The sequence below is a fragment of the Capra hircus genome, chromosome 13 (genome assembly GCF_001704415.2).
Source record: "Capra hircus breed San Clemente chromosome 13, ASM170441v1, whole genome shotgun sequence".
In the NCBI taxonomy this organism is placed as follows: domain Eukaryota; kingdom Metazoa; phylum Chordata; class Mammalia; order Artiodactyla; family Bovidae; genus Capra; species Capra hircus.
Window position 1 is genome coordinate 62,729,477 of NC_030820.1, and position 18,225 is coordinate 62,747,701.

Sequence of the window (18,225 nt, forward strand, 5' to 3'; positions counted from 1 at the left end):
CTCTCACATGGGTTCCCCAAACAACCTCTAATTTGGGAGAGGAGCAACAGAAAGGCCCCAAATTCACTTCAACTTTGTCCTTCCCCTTTCAGTTGGAGTTCCGTGGGCATTCATGTTGGGCGTCATCTACGGCAAGACTCAGGACATTGAGGATGATTCATCTCCATGCTGATCTGCCCGAGATATTTGGGGACTTGGGGGTGGGGTTGAGGGGGACAGGAACTGGCTCAAAGAAAGGACTCCCTTTTTAAAAAAAAAAATAATACTGACTTTTTTTTTTGGCCACGCCCCACAGCTTGCAGGATCTTATGTTTCTGACTAGGGATTGAACCTGTGCCCTTGGCAATGAAAGTGCCAAGCCCTAACTACTGGACTGCCAGGGAATTCCAGGACTCACTTTTATATCAGATTATTGATCAAAGAGAAACCAAACATGCAGAGAACAAGGAAGGAGTGTCCAAGAGTTCTTGAGATGACAGTGCAATGTAAAAGCTTCTTAGAGGACAGAGATGGGTGGTTGTGCAGAGAATTTCTCAGGAAGGGTGCACTAGAATGTATGGATGGGGGCGCCCCTGGCTGGGGCAGTGGTGGGTAGGTGGAGCTGAAGTTCAGGGGGAACTTGACTCTTCCTTATTATACACTTTTTGTACCCATTTACGTTTTGTGCTATTGTGTATGCTTTATTGCTTTAAAATTTTTGTTTACAGCTTTGCAAGTCAGAGACCTCATAGGAAAGTAGCAGGTGCTTAATTGACACATGTTAAAACACTGCTATTTCAGGAACTAGCATTTATGGAGCGCCTACTGTGGGCCAAGGGCCTCTGGCAATCCCGGTTTTCCAGGTCTTACAGACACGGAGGCTGGGCCAGGAGGGAGCTGAGTGGGAACTCCTCCCAGGAGCCAGGGCTCTAGTCCTGCATGAGGACCACACCACCTCCCTCCCTGGAGTGAGCAGTTGGAGACACCAGATGCTTTGGCAGGATCCAGAGAGATGCCATCTGTGAGGGGAACCTATTCTTAGAGAGCAGAGACAGTGGGTGGGGTAGCCGGCCAACCCCCAGCAGCAGTGGGGGGACATCGGGAGGAATGGGGGGCGGGCAGCCAAGGCTTTTACCTTCAGCTGAGGGGTGGGGCAGGCCAGGTTGAAAGCAGAGTGTCCGTAGTCCTTGGGGCCAAGCTTCCTTTTACATTTGGATGATACATTGGAAACAGCAGCAGGCATTCATCGAGTGCTTACTTTATATGCTGTCGTATCATTTAATCCTCCATACCACCCTCCAAGGCATGTGCCGTGAAAATGGCTGTTTAACAGATGACAAGACGGAGGCCCTGAATGGTTAAGTCACTTACAAGGAACCAGCGGGGCCAGAACTGAGCCCATACATTCTGGGTTCCAAAGCTGACAGCCTTAACCACCAAGCTCTGCTACCCCTCAACTCGCTGCACCAGGGGCCAGTTTTAGTTTGGGTTCCCCCAAGAGCAGACCCCGAGATGAGGATGTTGAGGGCAAGCAGTTTCTGTGAGAAGTGGTCCCGGGAAGCAGTGGTAGGGGCACGAGGAAAGGGGACAAGGGAGGAGGTGTTATCACACAAGTGACCGCTGTGGGCGGCCGGAGTTCAGTCCTGCTGGGTGCTCCGGGAACCAGCGTGGAGCAGGCACCTGGGAGTTATCCCACCCAGTGGCAATCGGAGGGCAGGAGTGGGGGTCGCCACCAGTCCCTGGTTGACAGCTGCTCCCAGGATGTATTCATCTCCAGCACTGCAGGTCTGCCACAGGCTGACAGAGCAGGTGCCGAGAGCAAGGGAGGAGCCCTCAGGCAGAAAGACTCAGGGTAGCAGTATGGTGGCTGGTGTGCACTGAAGTGGTAAGTTAGACGGGATGTGGGTGGGGCACTCCAGCATCTGCTTTAAAACCCACTTGCTGGTGGCTACCCTCTATCCTCCCCACAACCTCAGGACCTCATTCAGCCTCCACAGAGTGAACTAAGGGAACTTCAAGACTACCTTCTCTAAGCTGGCAGTACAACATTGTGCCTGAGAATACACCGTTTAGACTCAGACCCAGTCCCACCTTCATGACCTAACAGCTCTGTGACATAGCTTCCTCATTCGTCACAAGGGCTACTGGCTGGCCCCTGTCATTCCCTACCACCTTGTTACTCAAGCTCAGAACAGCAGCAGCCATCACCCAGGGGCCGTGAGAAACCCAGGCCCCACCCCAAACCCACTGAATCAAAATCTACATTTTAATAAGATCTCCAGTGACTCATGTGGATATTTCTACTAGTAATTTTCAAAATATAAAAAGAGATTGAAGTATGCCTACTCCAATTGATGGCCCATGGACCAAATCTCCTGGAGATGTGTTTGATTTGTTCAGCTTGGTGGTTAAAAAAGAAAAAAATTAGTTCTGACACACACACACGTCTCCAGTTCACCAAGTCCCCGTCCCTTCCGACGGCATAGCACCCAGAACATCATCATTTATGCCACTTCCCAGGTCCCTATAGGCATTTGAGTGTGCACCCCAATAACTCGCTAATTTTGCATAGCATAGTTTAACTTTCTAAATTTAAGGCACTGAAAAAAAAGGAGCTTTGAAATCACACAGATCTGGTTTGGCTGTCACACTTGTTGTATTGCCTTTGGCAGGTTACTTCTCTGAGCCTCAGTTTCCACATCTGTGAAATGGAGATCAAGATATGTACCTGCAAGGTCACTGTATGGGTTACAAATAATAATGTGCAAAGCACCCAGGAAGGAGGAAGGAGGAGTTCACTAGGTGGATGTCATTAGTAGTTGAAGCAGCCACGTAGCTACACAAGTCCAATGTAGACACCAGGTATTACTATGATTATCCTCACTTTAGTAGAAACTGAGCCTCTGAGAAGAACCTTCCCCAAGGTTACACAGCAGTCCGGTAGGGACTCAAGCCCAGGTCCTCCAGCTCTGTATCTGCACTGTCCACTAGAATTTTCTGCAAGGATAGAATGTTCTAATCTGTGCTGTCCAATACAGCAGCCACTAGCCACATGTGGCTGCTGAGCACTTGAAATGTGACTAGTCCAAACTGAAAAATGCTGAAAGTGTAAAACACACACCTAATTCTGATGACTTAGTACAAGAAAAATAGAATGTAAAATATCTTATTAATTTCTATATTTAACACATTAAAATGATAACATTTGAGAAATATTGGATTCAAAGATATAATTAAGGTTAATCTCCTCTGCTTCTTTCTCTCCCCACATTTTTTTTTTTTTTGGCCATACCTCGTGGCATGTGGGATCTTAGCTCCCCAACCAGAGAGAGAATCCATATACTTGGCAGTGACAGCGGAGTCCTAACCACTGGACCACCAGGAATTCCCTCCACTTTTTAAAAACTGTGGCTGCTAAAAAAAGCTCAGTCACATATGTCTCACACTGTGTTTCTTTTGGACAGTGGAAACGCTGGAGCTTCTACAATAGAACACCCAAGGCAAGAAACTGAGTATTGTCTAAAAATGCATTTTTGCAACCCACTGCCCAAGGCAATGGCACTCCACTCCAGTACTCTTGCCTGGAAAATCCCATGGACAGAGGAGCCTGGTGGGCTGCAGTTCATGGGGTCGCTAAGAGTCGGACACGACTGAGCGACTTCACTTTCATTTTTCACTTTCATGCATTGGAGAAGGAAATGGCAACCCACTCCAGTGTTCTTGCCTGGAGAATCCCAGGGACGGGGGAGCCTGGTGGGCTGCCATCTATGGGGTCGCACAGAGTCAGACATGACTGAAGCAACTTAGCAGCAGCAGCCCACCACCCAGAAGCCCTCTGTTACAGAATGGTCAGAGAACATACCCACCAGAAAGAGACTTCGGTGCCCTCGTCTGGGCTCGATGATCCCTGAGGCCCAGGGTGGGGTGTGACCTTCCCTGGTCTCTCAAGAGTCAGCAGCTGTCACCGTGCCCAAGGCTCCTCAGCCTGATTCGGTGGCTCGTTCTAGAGTACCTAATGAGAACTGATAATCAGTGCTTCCATTTCGCCAAATGGAGCCCTGGGCTAATAAAAGTTAGAGTCTGAGACCCCAGATCTTGAAGAGGTAGGATCCTCTGGGATGGTTAGCAGGTGGAGCCATAATCTCAAACCACAGCTGGACACCTCCGTCACCTGACTGGGGTGCAGGAGCCTTCCTGAGCACCTGAGGGCCCTGTTACTTGGAGGGCTGGCTCTTGTTGTAGATAAGGAAGTCCGAGAGGTCGTGCCACACGTTGCTGTCCTCGTACAGGTAGGTCATGGACGACTGCAGCGAGGGGTGCAGGGTTGGCCGGTGGTACTCGAAGAGCCACAGTACCAGCCCCCACACCAGCCCCGTGAACCATGGAAATGGGTCCGACCTGGGTTCAGGGATGAAGCCCTTCTCCACACCCAGGCGGCACAGGGCAAACAGGACGCGGGATAGCAGGTACATGTTGATCTGTGGGGGAGAAGGACGGGATTAGAAGTGGGCCCAGCCACTGGGAACCTTCCGCCCACCCCACCCCACCCCATCCCTCCCCCATTTCCCCCCATTCTCCTCCCCGCCCCCGCCCCAGCCTGGAGTGCTGCCTGTGCACTGGATCAGGGTTTTGCAGAGTATGAGCAAGGTGATTTGAAGTGGTTTGCAGCAGGCATTTGAATATTACTATTTATGTCTTTTTTTGTTAGCAGTATCGCATGGCAAAAGGGATCTTAGTTCTTCAACCAGGGATTCAAACCATATCCCCTGCAATGAAAGCACCCAGTTTAAGCCTCTGGACCACCAGCAAAGTCCCACTATTTATGTCTTTTATTATTCTTTTTAGTTAAAATTTTTGAAAAATGAATATATTTACACAGCTCAAAACTAAAAGGTAGCTTGCTGACAAAAAACACAGTCCACAAATGAAAAAAAAAATTAATAAACTGGATTTCATCAAAATGCAAAATTCTCCAGTTGTGAAAGTCCATGTGAAGAGGTTGAAAAGAAAAGCTACAGACTGAGAGAAAATATTTACAAACACATATCTGACAAAGACTTGTGTCTGGAAAATATTTTTAGAAACTCTCAAAACACAACAGTGAAACCAAGAGGCAATCCAGTTAGAAAACAGGCAAAAGACACAAACAGATATTCCACTGAAGAGGTTACACAAAAAGAAAATAGACAATTTACATTCCCACCTGTAAAAAGGTTCAGCTCCATTAGCCATGAAGGAAATGCAAATTAAAACCACAATGAGAGGGACTTCGCTGGCAGCCAGTGGTTAAGACTCTAATCGTCCAATGCAGGGGGCCCAGGTTCCATCCCTGGTTGGGAAACTAGGTCCTGCATGGCACAGCTAAGACCTGGTACAGTCAAATAAATAACTAACTTTTTAAAAACCACAATAAGCACTACACACCTATCAAAATGTCAAAAATCTGAAATGTAATAAACCACATGCCAGCTTGAAGGTGAAGAAACTAGACCACACATATATTCCTGACAGGTGTGTAAAATAGGACAACCACCCTGGAAAATACTTTGTCAGCCTCCTCTAAAACTAACTATATATGTACCGTGTGTATGTGCTCAGACCCTGAGTCGTGTCTGACCCTTTACAACCCTCTGGACTGCAGCCCGCCAGGCTCCTCTGTCCATGATATTCTCCAGGCAAGAATACTAGAGTGGGTAGCCATTTCCTCCTCCAGGGGACCTTCCCAACCCAGGGATCAAACCCATGTCCCCTACATTGCAGGCAGATTATTTACCTCTGAGATATCAGGAAAACCCTTTATGTATCATATGACTAGGAACTACGCTCCAGGTATTTATCACAGAAGTGAAAACTTATGTTCACCAAATACATATACAAGAAGGTTCTGAGCAGCTGCATGCCTAATAGGCAAAAGCTAGAAACAACCCAGATGTACTTCCATAGGTAAATCCATACCATGGAACACTACTCAGCAGTGAAAAGGAATGAACAGCTGATACAATAACTTGGAAGAATTGCCAGGAAATTATGCTGAGTGAAAAAAGCCAATCCTCAAAGATTACATACTATAATGACTCCATTTATTTTTTTTTTAATTGAAGTATAGTTGATTTACAATGTTATGCTTCAGGTGTATAGCAAAGTGATTAAGCTATACACACACATATATGTATGTATATTCTTTTTCAGATTATACAAAATTTTATATTATAAAATATAAAATACTGAATATACTTCCCTAATTGTTGTTTATATATTTTATATATAGTGGTATGTGTTAATTCCAAACTCCTACTAATTTATGACCCCCTGCTTTGATAACCATAAATTTGTTTTCTATGTCTGTGAGTCTGTTTCTGTTTCATAAATAAGTTCATTTGTATCATCTTTTCTCGGAGAAGGCAATGGCATCCCACTCCAGTACTCTTGCCTGGAAAATCCCATGGATGGAGGAGCCTGGAAGGCTGCAGTCCATGGGGTCGCTGAAGGTCAGACACGACTAAGCGACGTCACTTTGACTTTTCACTTTCATGCATTGGAGAAGGAAATGGTAACCCACTCCAGTGTTCTTGCCTGGAGAATCCCAGGGATGGGGGAGCCTGGTGGGCTGCCGTCTATGGGGTCGCACAGAATTCCACATGTGATATATTTGCCTTTTTCTGTCTGATTTTACTTAGTATGATAATTTCTAGGTCCGTCCATGTTGCTGCAAATGGCATTATTTCATTCTTTTTTATGGTTGAATAATATTCGTGTGTGTGTGTGTTTATGGTTGAATAATATTCCTGTGTGTGTGTGTGTGTATACACTATATCATCTTTATCTGTTCATCTGTCAATGGTTGCTTCCATGCTTATAAACAGTGCTGCTATGAACACTGGGGTATATGTATCTTTTTGAATTAAGAGTTTTCATCTTTTCCATATATATGCCCAGGACTGGGATTGCTGGATTGTATGATGACTCTAGTTTTAGTTTTTAAAGGGACCTTGATACTGTTCTCCGCAGTGACTGCACCAATTTACATTCCCACCAACAGTACATGAGTGCTCCGTTTTCTCCACACCCTCTCCAGCATTTGTTATTTGTAGACTTTTTGATGATGGCATTCTGACTGGTGGGAGGTGATATTTCACTATAGTTTTGATTTGCATTTCTCTAACAATTAGTGAAATTGACCATCTTTTTGTGTTCCTTTTCCTGTGCCTGTTGGCCATCTGTATGTCCATCATGTAACATTTTGAATGGAGGTCAGAGCAGCTGTTGCCAGGGGTGAGGGAAAGGAGGGAAGGGGGAAGGAAATGGGTATATCCAGGATTCCTAGAATTTGGAAGTTCATAGACAATTCCTATATTAAAAAAAAAAATGGAGAAAATTTCCCAAAATACAAAATGCTCATATCCATAGACTCTACAACTCCATGTCTAGGAACTTACAGACAGACTGACACAAGTGCAGGAAGATGTCTGAACAAAGATGATACACTGAACTACAATGTATGTGTGAGGTCAAACGCTAAAGAGCCCCTAAATGTCCATCCAGAGGAGACTGTGAAATCAAGGCTGGTCTATCCCATCAGCAGAGAGCTCTGCTCATGTTATAAAGGAGGGACTGACAAGAGAAGCCTCCAAGACACACTGTTACATGAAAAAAAAACGTACTATGATCTCGTTGGTGGAAAACTCCTGCTGTGAACACTGATACAAGCACAGACAAGTTCTGAAAGGCTACACAAGACACAGTTAAAATGACTGTCTATATACACGTATAACTGATTCACTTTGCTGAATAGCAGAAACACAACATTGTAAATCAACTATACTCCAGTTGTGTGTGTGTGTGTGTGTGTGTGTGTGTGTGTCTGCGTGTATGCGCACTCAGTCATGTCCAACTCTTTTCGACCCTATGGACTGTAGCCCTCCAGGCTCCTCTGTCCACGGGATCTTCAGGCAAGAATGCTGGAGTGGGTTGCCATGCCATCCTCCTCCAGGGAATCTTCCTGACCCAGGGATCAAACCCACATCTCCTGCATCTTCCTGAATTGGCAGGCAGATTCTTTACCACTGAGCCACCTGGGAAACCCAATACTCCAATAAAAATTATTAAAAAAAAAAAAAAAAAAGTGTTTCTGGACAGTGGCTGGACAGTTAGAGGGGGAGAGAGACTTTCTTTTCAATTTATTTTCTAATTTCATCATGATGTATCCTAAGCATCCAGAAGTGTGCCAGGCACATAAGGGGTGCTTAGTTTGCATTACTTAAAATGTGAAAATAAAAAAATTATTTTTATAATTTAAGAATATTTAAGAAATTTGAGGGAGGCAAATTGGAAAGACTGCCAACTTTTCATATAGCGCAAGAAGGATGCTAGAACAGCAGTAGCAGCAACAGTTAGCATTTTGTTTTATGATTATCTCATTAAAAAATGGAATTTTTAATGAAGAAAAAGGGCAAGTTGCAGAATGAGAGATAATTCTTCGAATGTAGTAAGTTTCGTTTTATGAAAATCTTACTCATTTTTTTTTTCTCACTTCACTGCAGAGTAGTGTTTGGGGGCGTGTTTTGTTTAATTTTTTTAAATCTTTGCCCCAGAGAGCTGCATGGAACTCCAGCAAGGTACCTGGTTAACAGAGCGGGAAGCTCAGGGGGAAGTGACCTTCCCAAGGTCACACAGGGATTGGTGAACTACAGACCCTCAGACATGGCAGGGAGCCAAGAGCTCGTCTTCTTTGACTCCCATCCCCAACTCTATACCTGAATCCTGCCCCACCCCCTAGCCCTCTCCCAGCCCCTATTCTGGGAGGACCTTTACCTGGCTGTTGATGTTATTGTTGTTTCCAAACACCAGCAAGCCCCCGATGAAGGCAGACACGAATGAGTGTGCCTGGTAGGTCTCACCCTGGATGTGGGACTGCAGGGCGCAGAGTCCCTTGTAGAAGAACACAAACCTGGCCAGGTTCCAGGAGTGGGTGTATGTGGCCTGCAGGATGGCGCGCAGTTTCTCCCGGAGGCTGCATAGACACAGGGAGCCGCTGTGAGTGCAGGCCCAGCAGCTCCCGGGGCATCCACCCACCTGGCATGCAAAACCAGCCCAGGCAAGGAGCCCACAGGCCAGCACTCATTCAACCCCAGGCCTCTGCCCTCCATGCCCTTAGGGCTGCTCCCTCCCTGGATACAGGCTTTGACTTCACGCCATCTCCTCGAAGAGGTCTTCCCTGACTACCCCACCACCTTCTTCAAGAGGTCTTCCCTGACTACGCCACATGTAAGAATGCCCATTGTATTCTGTTCCCTTATCCAACGTTTCTTTTCCTTCAGAGCTCGTATCACCATCTGACATTTACATACTTGTTTATTATCTCCCCCCACTCCCACCCCATCCCAGTGGAAGCTACCAGACAGTGGTATCTATACCTCACTCATTCATCCTCAGTGCCCAGAGCATGGCCTGGCACACAGCAGATGCTCAATACATTTGTTTCTGGAGTGACCATGTGAAGAAATGAATGAGCGAATGAGCGAGTACACACCATGCGCTGGATCTGAGGATATGATTCTGAGAAAAAACAGATCTGCTTGCTGCCCTCACAAGGTTTATGATCTAGTGGGAGAGGGGATTATGAAATGAATAATCACAAAACAAAGGTCAAACTTTGACCCTGACAAGCAATGATGCCAGGACGTGAAGGATGAGGAGTCCATGAGGTCAAGAGGGGAGAGGAGTTGTACTGGGATCAACACGCGCAGAGGTCCTGAGGAGGGACAGAGAGTGGGGAGTAAAGGAACAAAGAGAGGTCATTAAGGCCTGAGCAGAAAATGTGTGAGGCAAAGGCTGTGAGGGATAGGTGGGACTATGGTAAGATGCATCTTAAAAAAAAAAAATTCATTTATTTTTGGCTGGACTGGGTCTTCGTTGCTGCTCGAGGGCTTTATCTAGTTGCAGAGTCAGGGCTGCTCTCTAGTTGCAGTGGGTTCTCTTGTTGGGGAGCACGCACTCTAGGTGTGTGGGCTCAGCAGTTCCGGCACGCACACTTAGTTGTTCCAAGGCATGCGGAGTCTTCCCAGAGCAGGGACTGAACCCATGTCCCCCACACTGGCAGGCAAATTCTTAAAACACCGGGCCGCCAAGCAAGTCCTAAGCTTTGTCTTTATCTTGAGAGAAGTGAACCTTTAAGTAAGGCACGTGGTTTGACTTATCTTTTCACAATCACCAGGGGGCAGTGAGGAGAGCCAAGGAGAGGAACTACGTGTGCTCTGGGAGACCAATTCAGGCCCAGCAACCGCCTGCAGCCTCGAGGCCGGAGGAGGGCCTCGAAGTGTGTCAGCTGGGGCCTGGGAAGTCTGCCAGGTGAGGGGGGGACAGCTAGGAGTCAGCGAGGTCTCACCCCACAGGAACACGGGCCCACCACTGCCAGTTCTAAGGCAAGCTACATTTCCCACTTTCCAAGCATAGGCACTAATACTGCCTTAATATGTTTCTAGAATCTGAACACTTCTCACCTCTATGCCACCATCAAGGTCTGGGCCACCAAAGTTGCTCAGCTGGATTATTGCCACTGCCTCCTACTTTACACCTATTTCTCCCCTTGACCCCTAGCAGCAAACACTTCACTTCCTCACTATTAAATTTAAGTCAAATAGTAGCATGTCCCTATACAGATTCTTACAACAATTTCCTGTTCCATTTAGAGGAAATGCCAGAGGGGTGGGAGGAAGGTTCAAGAGGGAGGAAAGATATACATGAGTATATAACACACATATATACACACACACACACATATATAGTATATGCTCAATAAATCTAAGTATATATACATACATATATATATATTTATGGCTAATTAGCATTGTTGTGTGTCAGAAACCACCACAACATTGTAAAGCAATTATCTTCCAATTAAAAATTTAGAAAATTAAACAAAAAGAAGAGGAAAAGCCAAACTCTTCTCTTTGACCTAATCCTGAACAGGATGAGCCCCAGTTACCCCCATAATATTCCTCTGTTTGTTCTCTCCCCTACAATGCCTCTGCTCCAGCCTCCTTAAACTCACCAGGTATGATCACCCCTCAGGGCCTTTGCACAGGCTGCTCCCTTGGTATGAAACACTCCTTCCCTTGTTACCCACGTGGCCAACTCTTCCCTCTCTTTCAAGTCTCTACTTAAATGTCACTTTCTCAATGAGCCCTTCCCTATTTAGCTCTGCACCCTGCCCTTCCCCCAGCACTCTGTATCCCCTTTCCCTGCTCTACATTTTCTTTCCTACAGCCCATATAATATTCTAATATCCCACATACTTTTTTAATTTATTATGTTTAGTTTCTGCTACGCCTTGCTAAAATGTCAGCTGTACGAAGGAAGGGATCATTCTCTGTTTTATTCACTGCTGTATCCCCAGCACCTAAAGACAGTGTCTGGCACATATTAGATGCTCAATAAGTATTTACTGAAGGAATGAATGAGTTTAATTAAAATAATAATAATTTGGAGGACAAAAACTAAAACAAAAATAAATTTTAAAAGGAAAAATACATAAAGAAATCTTCACGACCTGGATTTGAGCAGCAGGCAGTCCGTGTATGATTCTTATAAACTCCAGGTGAAGCTAGATACATTAAAAACTAAAACACAAGGTGATTTCTGAGAAGCACCTTGAGGGAAGTTATCGAAGATCTGAGAAAGGCCAAGAAGTTTGAACAAGGAAACAAAGTAGGTCATGGAGAGTTTTCCTGAGAAAGCAATCCTCAGAGAACTGGTATGGGTTGCTAGGAAGGAATAAAGATGGGGTAGAAGAGGAAAGGGGATTCCCGGTGTGTGTGTGTGGGTACTGCATGAGAAATGTAAAGAGGTGGAACCACCTGTTGCACATGAATGAATGGCAGCGAGTCTTGGTGCCAAGAGCTCCCCAGGGTGGGCGTTGGAGAGAAGAGGGAATGTTCCTGAGGTCAGACTGCAGGGGGCCTTGAATGCCACACCTGGAAGCTGGCTTCTCTGGAGAACAGCAAGGAGCCAGGAGCTGGTGAATTTTCCAGATGGGATAACAGAATCAGACTTGTACTCTAGGAGATGGTGGTGTGGGCAGGTTGGACCCAACCTGGAGGCTACTGCACCAGTAGTCCTGGCACAATCTTGCCCAGTTTGAGGGGTGTGCAGAGGGGACAGGTACCTGCCACTCCGGAAAAGAAAGGTCATGACCAGCGCGTGAGGGGCCCGGATTTTGGCTCCATAGCTGTAGAAACAAAAGAAAATGGTTATTAAGGCACCACTGCACCACTGTTTCTTTCTGAGCTCTCTCTTTGCTCCCTGTGCCCCCTCCTCCCCCTCCCTCATCCTAATATCACTTTGGGAGGGAACCTAACACTGGCTTTTGAGTTAGATCTGGGTTCCAAGAGGGTCATACAAAGTAAATAGTATCTGGTACCAAAGCCTTGCCCTGTTTTGCTCTATGCTGCTGCTAAGTCACTTCAGTTGTGTCCGATTCTGTGCGACCCCATAGACGGCAGCCCACCAGGCTCCCCCGTCCCTGGGATTCTCCAGGCAAGAACACTGGAGAGGGTTGCCATTTCCTTCTCCAATGCGGGAAAGTGAAAAGTCAAAGTGAAGTCACTCAGTCGTGTCCAACTCTCAGCGACCCCATGGACTGCAGCCTACCAGGCTCCTCCATCCATAGGATTTTCCAGGCAAGAGTACTGGAGTGGGGTGCCATTGCCTTCTCCAGTTTTGCTCTATAAACTTGGGTAAATCACTGAATGTCTCTGAGTCTCCCTTCTCCCTTCAGTAAAAAATATTGCCTGTTTCAGAGTTGTTTCTGGCAGTTAAGGACCTAGCCACATGTAAAAGTTCCTCATTCAACCAGTACTAATGTCGCTACCTGTCTTTTTTTTCTTTATTGGACTTGCCCTCGCTCCACCAAGTTCTCCAGCTGTCTGGCCCTGACCTTTCCAGGCTACGAGGTCTAACAGTCTTTGACAGTCTCCCTCAGACAATGGTCATGAGCCCCATATTGCTGTCACATGAGTATCTGTGAGGCTTGTTCCCCCCCCCACCCCAAAGTATTTATTTATGTCTGTATTCATTTTGGCTGCACTGGGTTGTAGTTGCGGCATGTGGAGTCTAGTTCCCAGACCAGGGGTCAAACCCGGGCCCGCTGCATTGGGAGCATGCAGTCTTAGCCACTGGACTGCCAGGCAGGTCCTTGTGAGGCTTGTTTGAAGCAGCAAAAGACTGGGAGCAAACCTGTGTCCATCCACAGGGGGCTACTAGGTAAACACATAACGGACCCATGGCAACCAGTGGAATACACAGAGCTGTACATGAACCAGGAAGCTCTAGGTATGCTGTAGGCTTGGTTAAAGCAAGGTGTGTAAACTTCTAAAAAGGTCTAACTTTTTATGCCTTTTGTGAATATGCTATCTAACTTTTTAAAAAATCAAATAAAAAGTGTGATCAACTGACAGCAGTGTTACTGTATGTGGTGGCCAGGCTGAACGGCTTATTTGCTCGCTGCCTAGCAGTGGGTGGGCAGGACCCTCCTCTGGCCCCCAGCAAGTTCTCTGCCCCGCCTTCTCCAAAGGCATGTCTTCTTACCCTGAATAAAGAGGCCGTTGGCCTCCTCCAGCTGGCCAAGGTGAATAGGACCCTGCCTTATACCTCAGACAGGAATGGAACAATGCCCCCAACTGCCTACATGTGCCTGGCCCCCTTCCCAAACTACTCAGACTCTGGTGGGAGCCAGTTACTGCCACCCACAAGATCTCTCTGTGTCCTGAAACATGGAATGCTCTGGATTAAAAAGGACTGAAAGGACATGACAGGGATTTCCCCAGCGGTCCAGTGATTAAGACTCTGCTTCCACTGCAGGAGGTGAAGTTTCGACCCCTGGGTGGAGAACTAAGATTACGTGCCACGTGGTGTGGCAGAAACAAAACAAAACAAAATCGTCATGACCGAGGAAACTTCAGAGCAGCTCTGAACACAGACCTTCAGTCCTCTTCCATATAAAAGAGAAATTAAATAAATAAAGGACCATCACAGATGCAGTATGATATCCTGGGAGATCCTTATCTAGACTATCTTGCTATAGAGGACATTTAGGGAACAACTGGGACAATCTATTGACTAGACAGCAGTCAACATTACAGGATTATGATTAATTTCTTTTTTAATTAAAAAAATTTTATACACCTACATTTTTGTTCTTTTAAAAAAAATTTTTTTTAATTTATTTTTGGTTGTCCTGGGTCTTTGTTGTTGCGTGGGCTTCTCATTGCAGCAGCTTCTCCTGTTGCAGAGCATGGGCTCTGGGGCATGTGGGCTCAGCAGTTACATTTCCTGGCTGTAGGGCACAGGCTCAATGGTTGCGGCTCACGGGCTTAGTTATACCTCAACATGTGGGATCTTCCTGGACCAGGAATCGAACCTGTGTCTGCTGCATTGGCAGGTGGATTCGTTACCACTGAGCTATGAATTTTCCTCTCTGAGCCACGGTCTTCTCATCCAGAAAATGTGTACGATGGCAATTCCTCCTTTATACACTTATTCATTCAGTTAATATTTAAAAGCCTACTTATACTAAGGAACAAAACAGATAAAAATTTCTGTCCCCATGAAGCTCGTTTTCTAGTGAGAGACAGAGTAGAAAATGCGTAAGTGAATACTTAAGTGTCAGGTGGTGATAAGGACTGCGGAGGAAAAGTAAGTAGGAAAGGAGGTGGAAGTTCAGAGATAGCCTCATTGAGGTGACAATCAGAAGCCTGAAGGTGAAGGAGTGAGCCAGGCAGACATCCATGCCACTATAACAATGATTACAGCACCCAACAGTTATATACATATCAGGCGCTATGCTGAGCATTGCACACATATTGACTCAATCCTCTCGACAGTATGATGAAAGTCAAAGTGTTCGTTGTTCAGTCTGTCCTCTGTCCATGGTATTATCCAGGCAACAATAATGAAGTGGGTTGCCATTTCCTTCTCCAGGGGATATTCCCAACCCAGGGATCGCACCTGGGTCTCCTGCATTGCAGGCAGATTCTTCACCTTCTGGGCCACCAGGAAAGCCGGACAGTAAGATATTGAGAGGGTAACAGGCAGGAAGGCCAGGGGTCTCCAAATGGAGGAAACAGACTACAAGTGTCAGACATTTTTTATCTCTCTCTTAAGCGGCTGCTGCTGCTGCTGCTAAGTCGCTTCAGTCCTATCTGACTCTGTGCGACCCCACAGACAGCCCACCAGGCTCCGCCGTCCCTGGGATTCTCCAGGCAAGAACACTGGAGTGGGTTGCCATTGCCTTCTCCAAGGCATGAAAGTGAAAAGTGAAAGTAAGGTCGCTCAGTCATGTCCGCGACTCTTCGCGACCCCATGGATTGTAGCCTACCAGGCTTTTCCATCCATGGGATTTTCCAGGCAAGAGTACCGGAGTGGGGTGCCATGGCCTTCTCCCTCTTAAGCGGCAGGAGGAAACAACAAGTGTTAGATTTTTTTCCCCTTCTCTATACAAATTTAAAAAGAGGTTTCTTTTAAAATTCTGTGTTGCCATGACAACACCTGGTTCCACCAGAACTTAACTTTTCTCAAACCTTGATCTAACCAATCCGGTTTTTCTTATGGAAATGTTTGTCTTAAGCTATATTAATGAACTATGTATTTACCCTGGACTCTCTCGTAGAAAGAAATAGCAACCCACTCCAGTGTTCTTGCCTGGAGAATCCCAGGGACAGAGGAGCCTGGTAGGCTACAATCCATGGGATCGCTAAGAGTCGGAGATGACTGAGTGACTTCACTTTCACTTTTCACTTTCATGCCTTGGAGAAGGAAATGGCAGCCCATTCCAGTGTTCTTGCCTGGAGAATCCCAGGAATGGGGGAGCTACTGAAGTGACTTAGCAGCAGCAGCAGCTCTCTTCCTAGGTTCTGAGTCTTAGATGGAACCGACTTGACAAACCAGTATGGTTTACTCAAGCAAATGTTCTCTTAAGCTATGTTAATGAGACTGTATTTGGTTAGAAACCTCCCTTTCAAGATTCATGTCAATCATTTTATGGCCCAGGACAACTCACCTTGTGCCAATGTTATCTCAAAATGCATGTTGTGGGTGAGGGGCCTGGTGCCAGTCTCTGAGTTTTGAGACATTTCCTTTCTCTAATTAGCAGACTGCTAGTAGCTACATAACATCGAACTAAAGACGAGCAGGCGGGCACTCTTTCTGCTGATGTCTATGTCAGAAGCTTTCTCTAATTCTTTTATACTTTAATACACAAAGTATAATTTATACTTTAATACACAAAAGCTTGAGTGATCAAGCCTGTCACTGGCCCGGGATTGAATTCCTCTCCTCCGGAGGCCAAGAATCCTGGCGTCTTTCATGGTTCAGCAACAATCTTTCAAAAGTACTATTATCAGCCCCATTTTATAAAAATTGAGGCTTAGAGAGCCTAAATGAGTTGTACAAGATCATGCAGGTAAGGGGCACCAGTACTCAAACTGAGGTGATCACATCCACACCACCATGTCATGCTACCACTAAAATGTCAACTCCAAGAACGCGCAGATTTTTGTTCCCTTTGTTTTTTGATGCTTCCCCAGTTCTGGCACTGTAGGCTCTCAATAAATGATAGCATTTATGCATAAAGTTTAAAGGAAACTGAGTTCCCCTCCTGATGCCAGCCAGAGGAAATGACCTCCTGTTCTGCAGGTTTGATGGCCAAATTGTAATCAGTTTGCTTGGCAAATACTTGCAGCTTCAGTTACAATGGTCACACCTGCGGCTTATCAGAAAAGGACTTAGCAGTAGAATCTTACAAAAGAAAGAGAAGCGGGATGAATCCAGAGCAGCTTAATGGGGGGAGCATAGAGAGGCAGAGCCGCAGGCTTGCTAGAAGGCAGAGTCCAGTTTCTCACTGTGCAGATGGAGCCGCAGAAGCCAGACAGGCCTAAGGGCACACAGCAGCGGGAGGGGGAAAACTGGACCCAAATGAAGGGATACAGGGTCTGGCATGGGAAATAGTCAAGGCAATAGGGCCAGGCTGCAAAGCACGGAGTACCTAGAAACAGCGTAGTTAGAGCCCCGGCTCAGAAGGCGCACGGAACCCAAAATCCAGCGCCCACTGCGCCGACAGTGGACACCAAGACCTAGAGACACACTAGGGCTGCTCAAGGGCGCACAGCGCAGCGGCGCCGGTAGCAGAGCCCGCTTCTCCAGCCCCACCAGACCGATCCTTCAGCCCCTGCCCAGCCCGAAGACCCCACTCACACTGCCCCGTTCCGGAAGCCCTTAAGCATGGCCAGTGCTGCGTGGTAGCGGCGCTTGCGCAATAGTGCGTTGACCGCAAAGAGCAGAGTCCTCAGCTGCGGTGGGGCGGCCATAATGCAGGCGTCGCTGGGGGTGGTGGGCACGGAGCAGGACTCACGTCCTGACGGACAGGACTGACCGACTGAACTGAACTGAACAAGTAGGGCTGGAGCTGCCGGATGGTGCCGGACATTGCAGCCGCGTTTTTGAGCCCATAGGATGTGTCTGCTGTCACTCATACGAGCAGGGCCGATCACAGAGCTCACTTAACTCACCAGCGGAATGGGACGCAAGCACTCTCCCGAAGAGCGGTCTGATTGGAAGAGAGGGAAAGCTCGTAGCCAATTACAATGGGCTCTGTCCATTTCGACCGCAAAAAGGTTAGAAACGTATTCCTGGATTTGTCCAATCAGGAAGCAATTTCCCTGGGACTTAGAAGAGGTGTGTCACCTGTGAGGGTGGAAGTTTTTTGAAAGAGGAGCCGCCCTTGGGAGAGTAGGGATGGCGACATAGGGAGGAGCCAGGCCTTAACTCTACACAGGACGATTCTGGTTGGTAAACATGGACTACCGATCTTCTCAGACCAGAAACCACTTGGCACCTTCACCTTTTTGGTTTCCATATGTTCTTAAAAACCAAACATTTTCTCATGGTCCGCAGAAGACTGTATGATCTGGCCCCTGTTTTCCTCTCTAATCTTACATCTCCACTCTCCCTTTGTCCCTCTCAGTCACTTCTCTTCAGCGAAACTAGCCGCCTTGCTGTTCCTTGACCTTAACACTCCTGCCTGAGCGCTTTTGCCTTTCTTAATCTCCCTGTTTCCTATACATCACCCCAAGTTCTTCCCGTAGCTAACTCCTTCTCAACGTTCAGGCTTCAGCTCAAATGCCACCTCTTCAGAGAGGTCTTCCTAGATATCTCAGAACATTGAGGGGTGACATTTATGTATGATGTCACTGT

The 18,225-nt window shown here is 46.7% G+C and overlaps 1 protein-coding gene across 1 annotated transcript; it reads right to left on the minus strand.

Annotated features, from left to right (window-relative positions):
• Nucleotides 1,226-17,532, minus strand: PXMP4 (peroxisomal membrane protein 4). Its single transcript, XM_005688471.3, has 4 exons — nt 17,227-17,532; nt 12,143-12,205; nt 8,791-8,989; nt 1,226-4,457 (listed from the first exon to the last, which is right to left on the minus strand). The coding sequence occupies exons 1-4, from the start codon at nt 17,502-17,504 to the stop codon at nt 4,194-4,196; spliced, it is 804 nt and encodes a 267-aa protein (XP_005688528.3). The 5' UTR covers nt 17,505-17,532; the 3' UTR covers nt 1,226-4,193.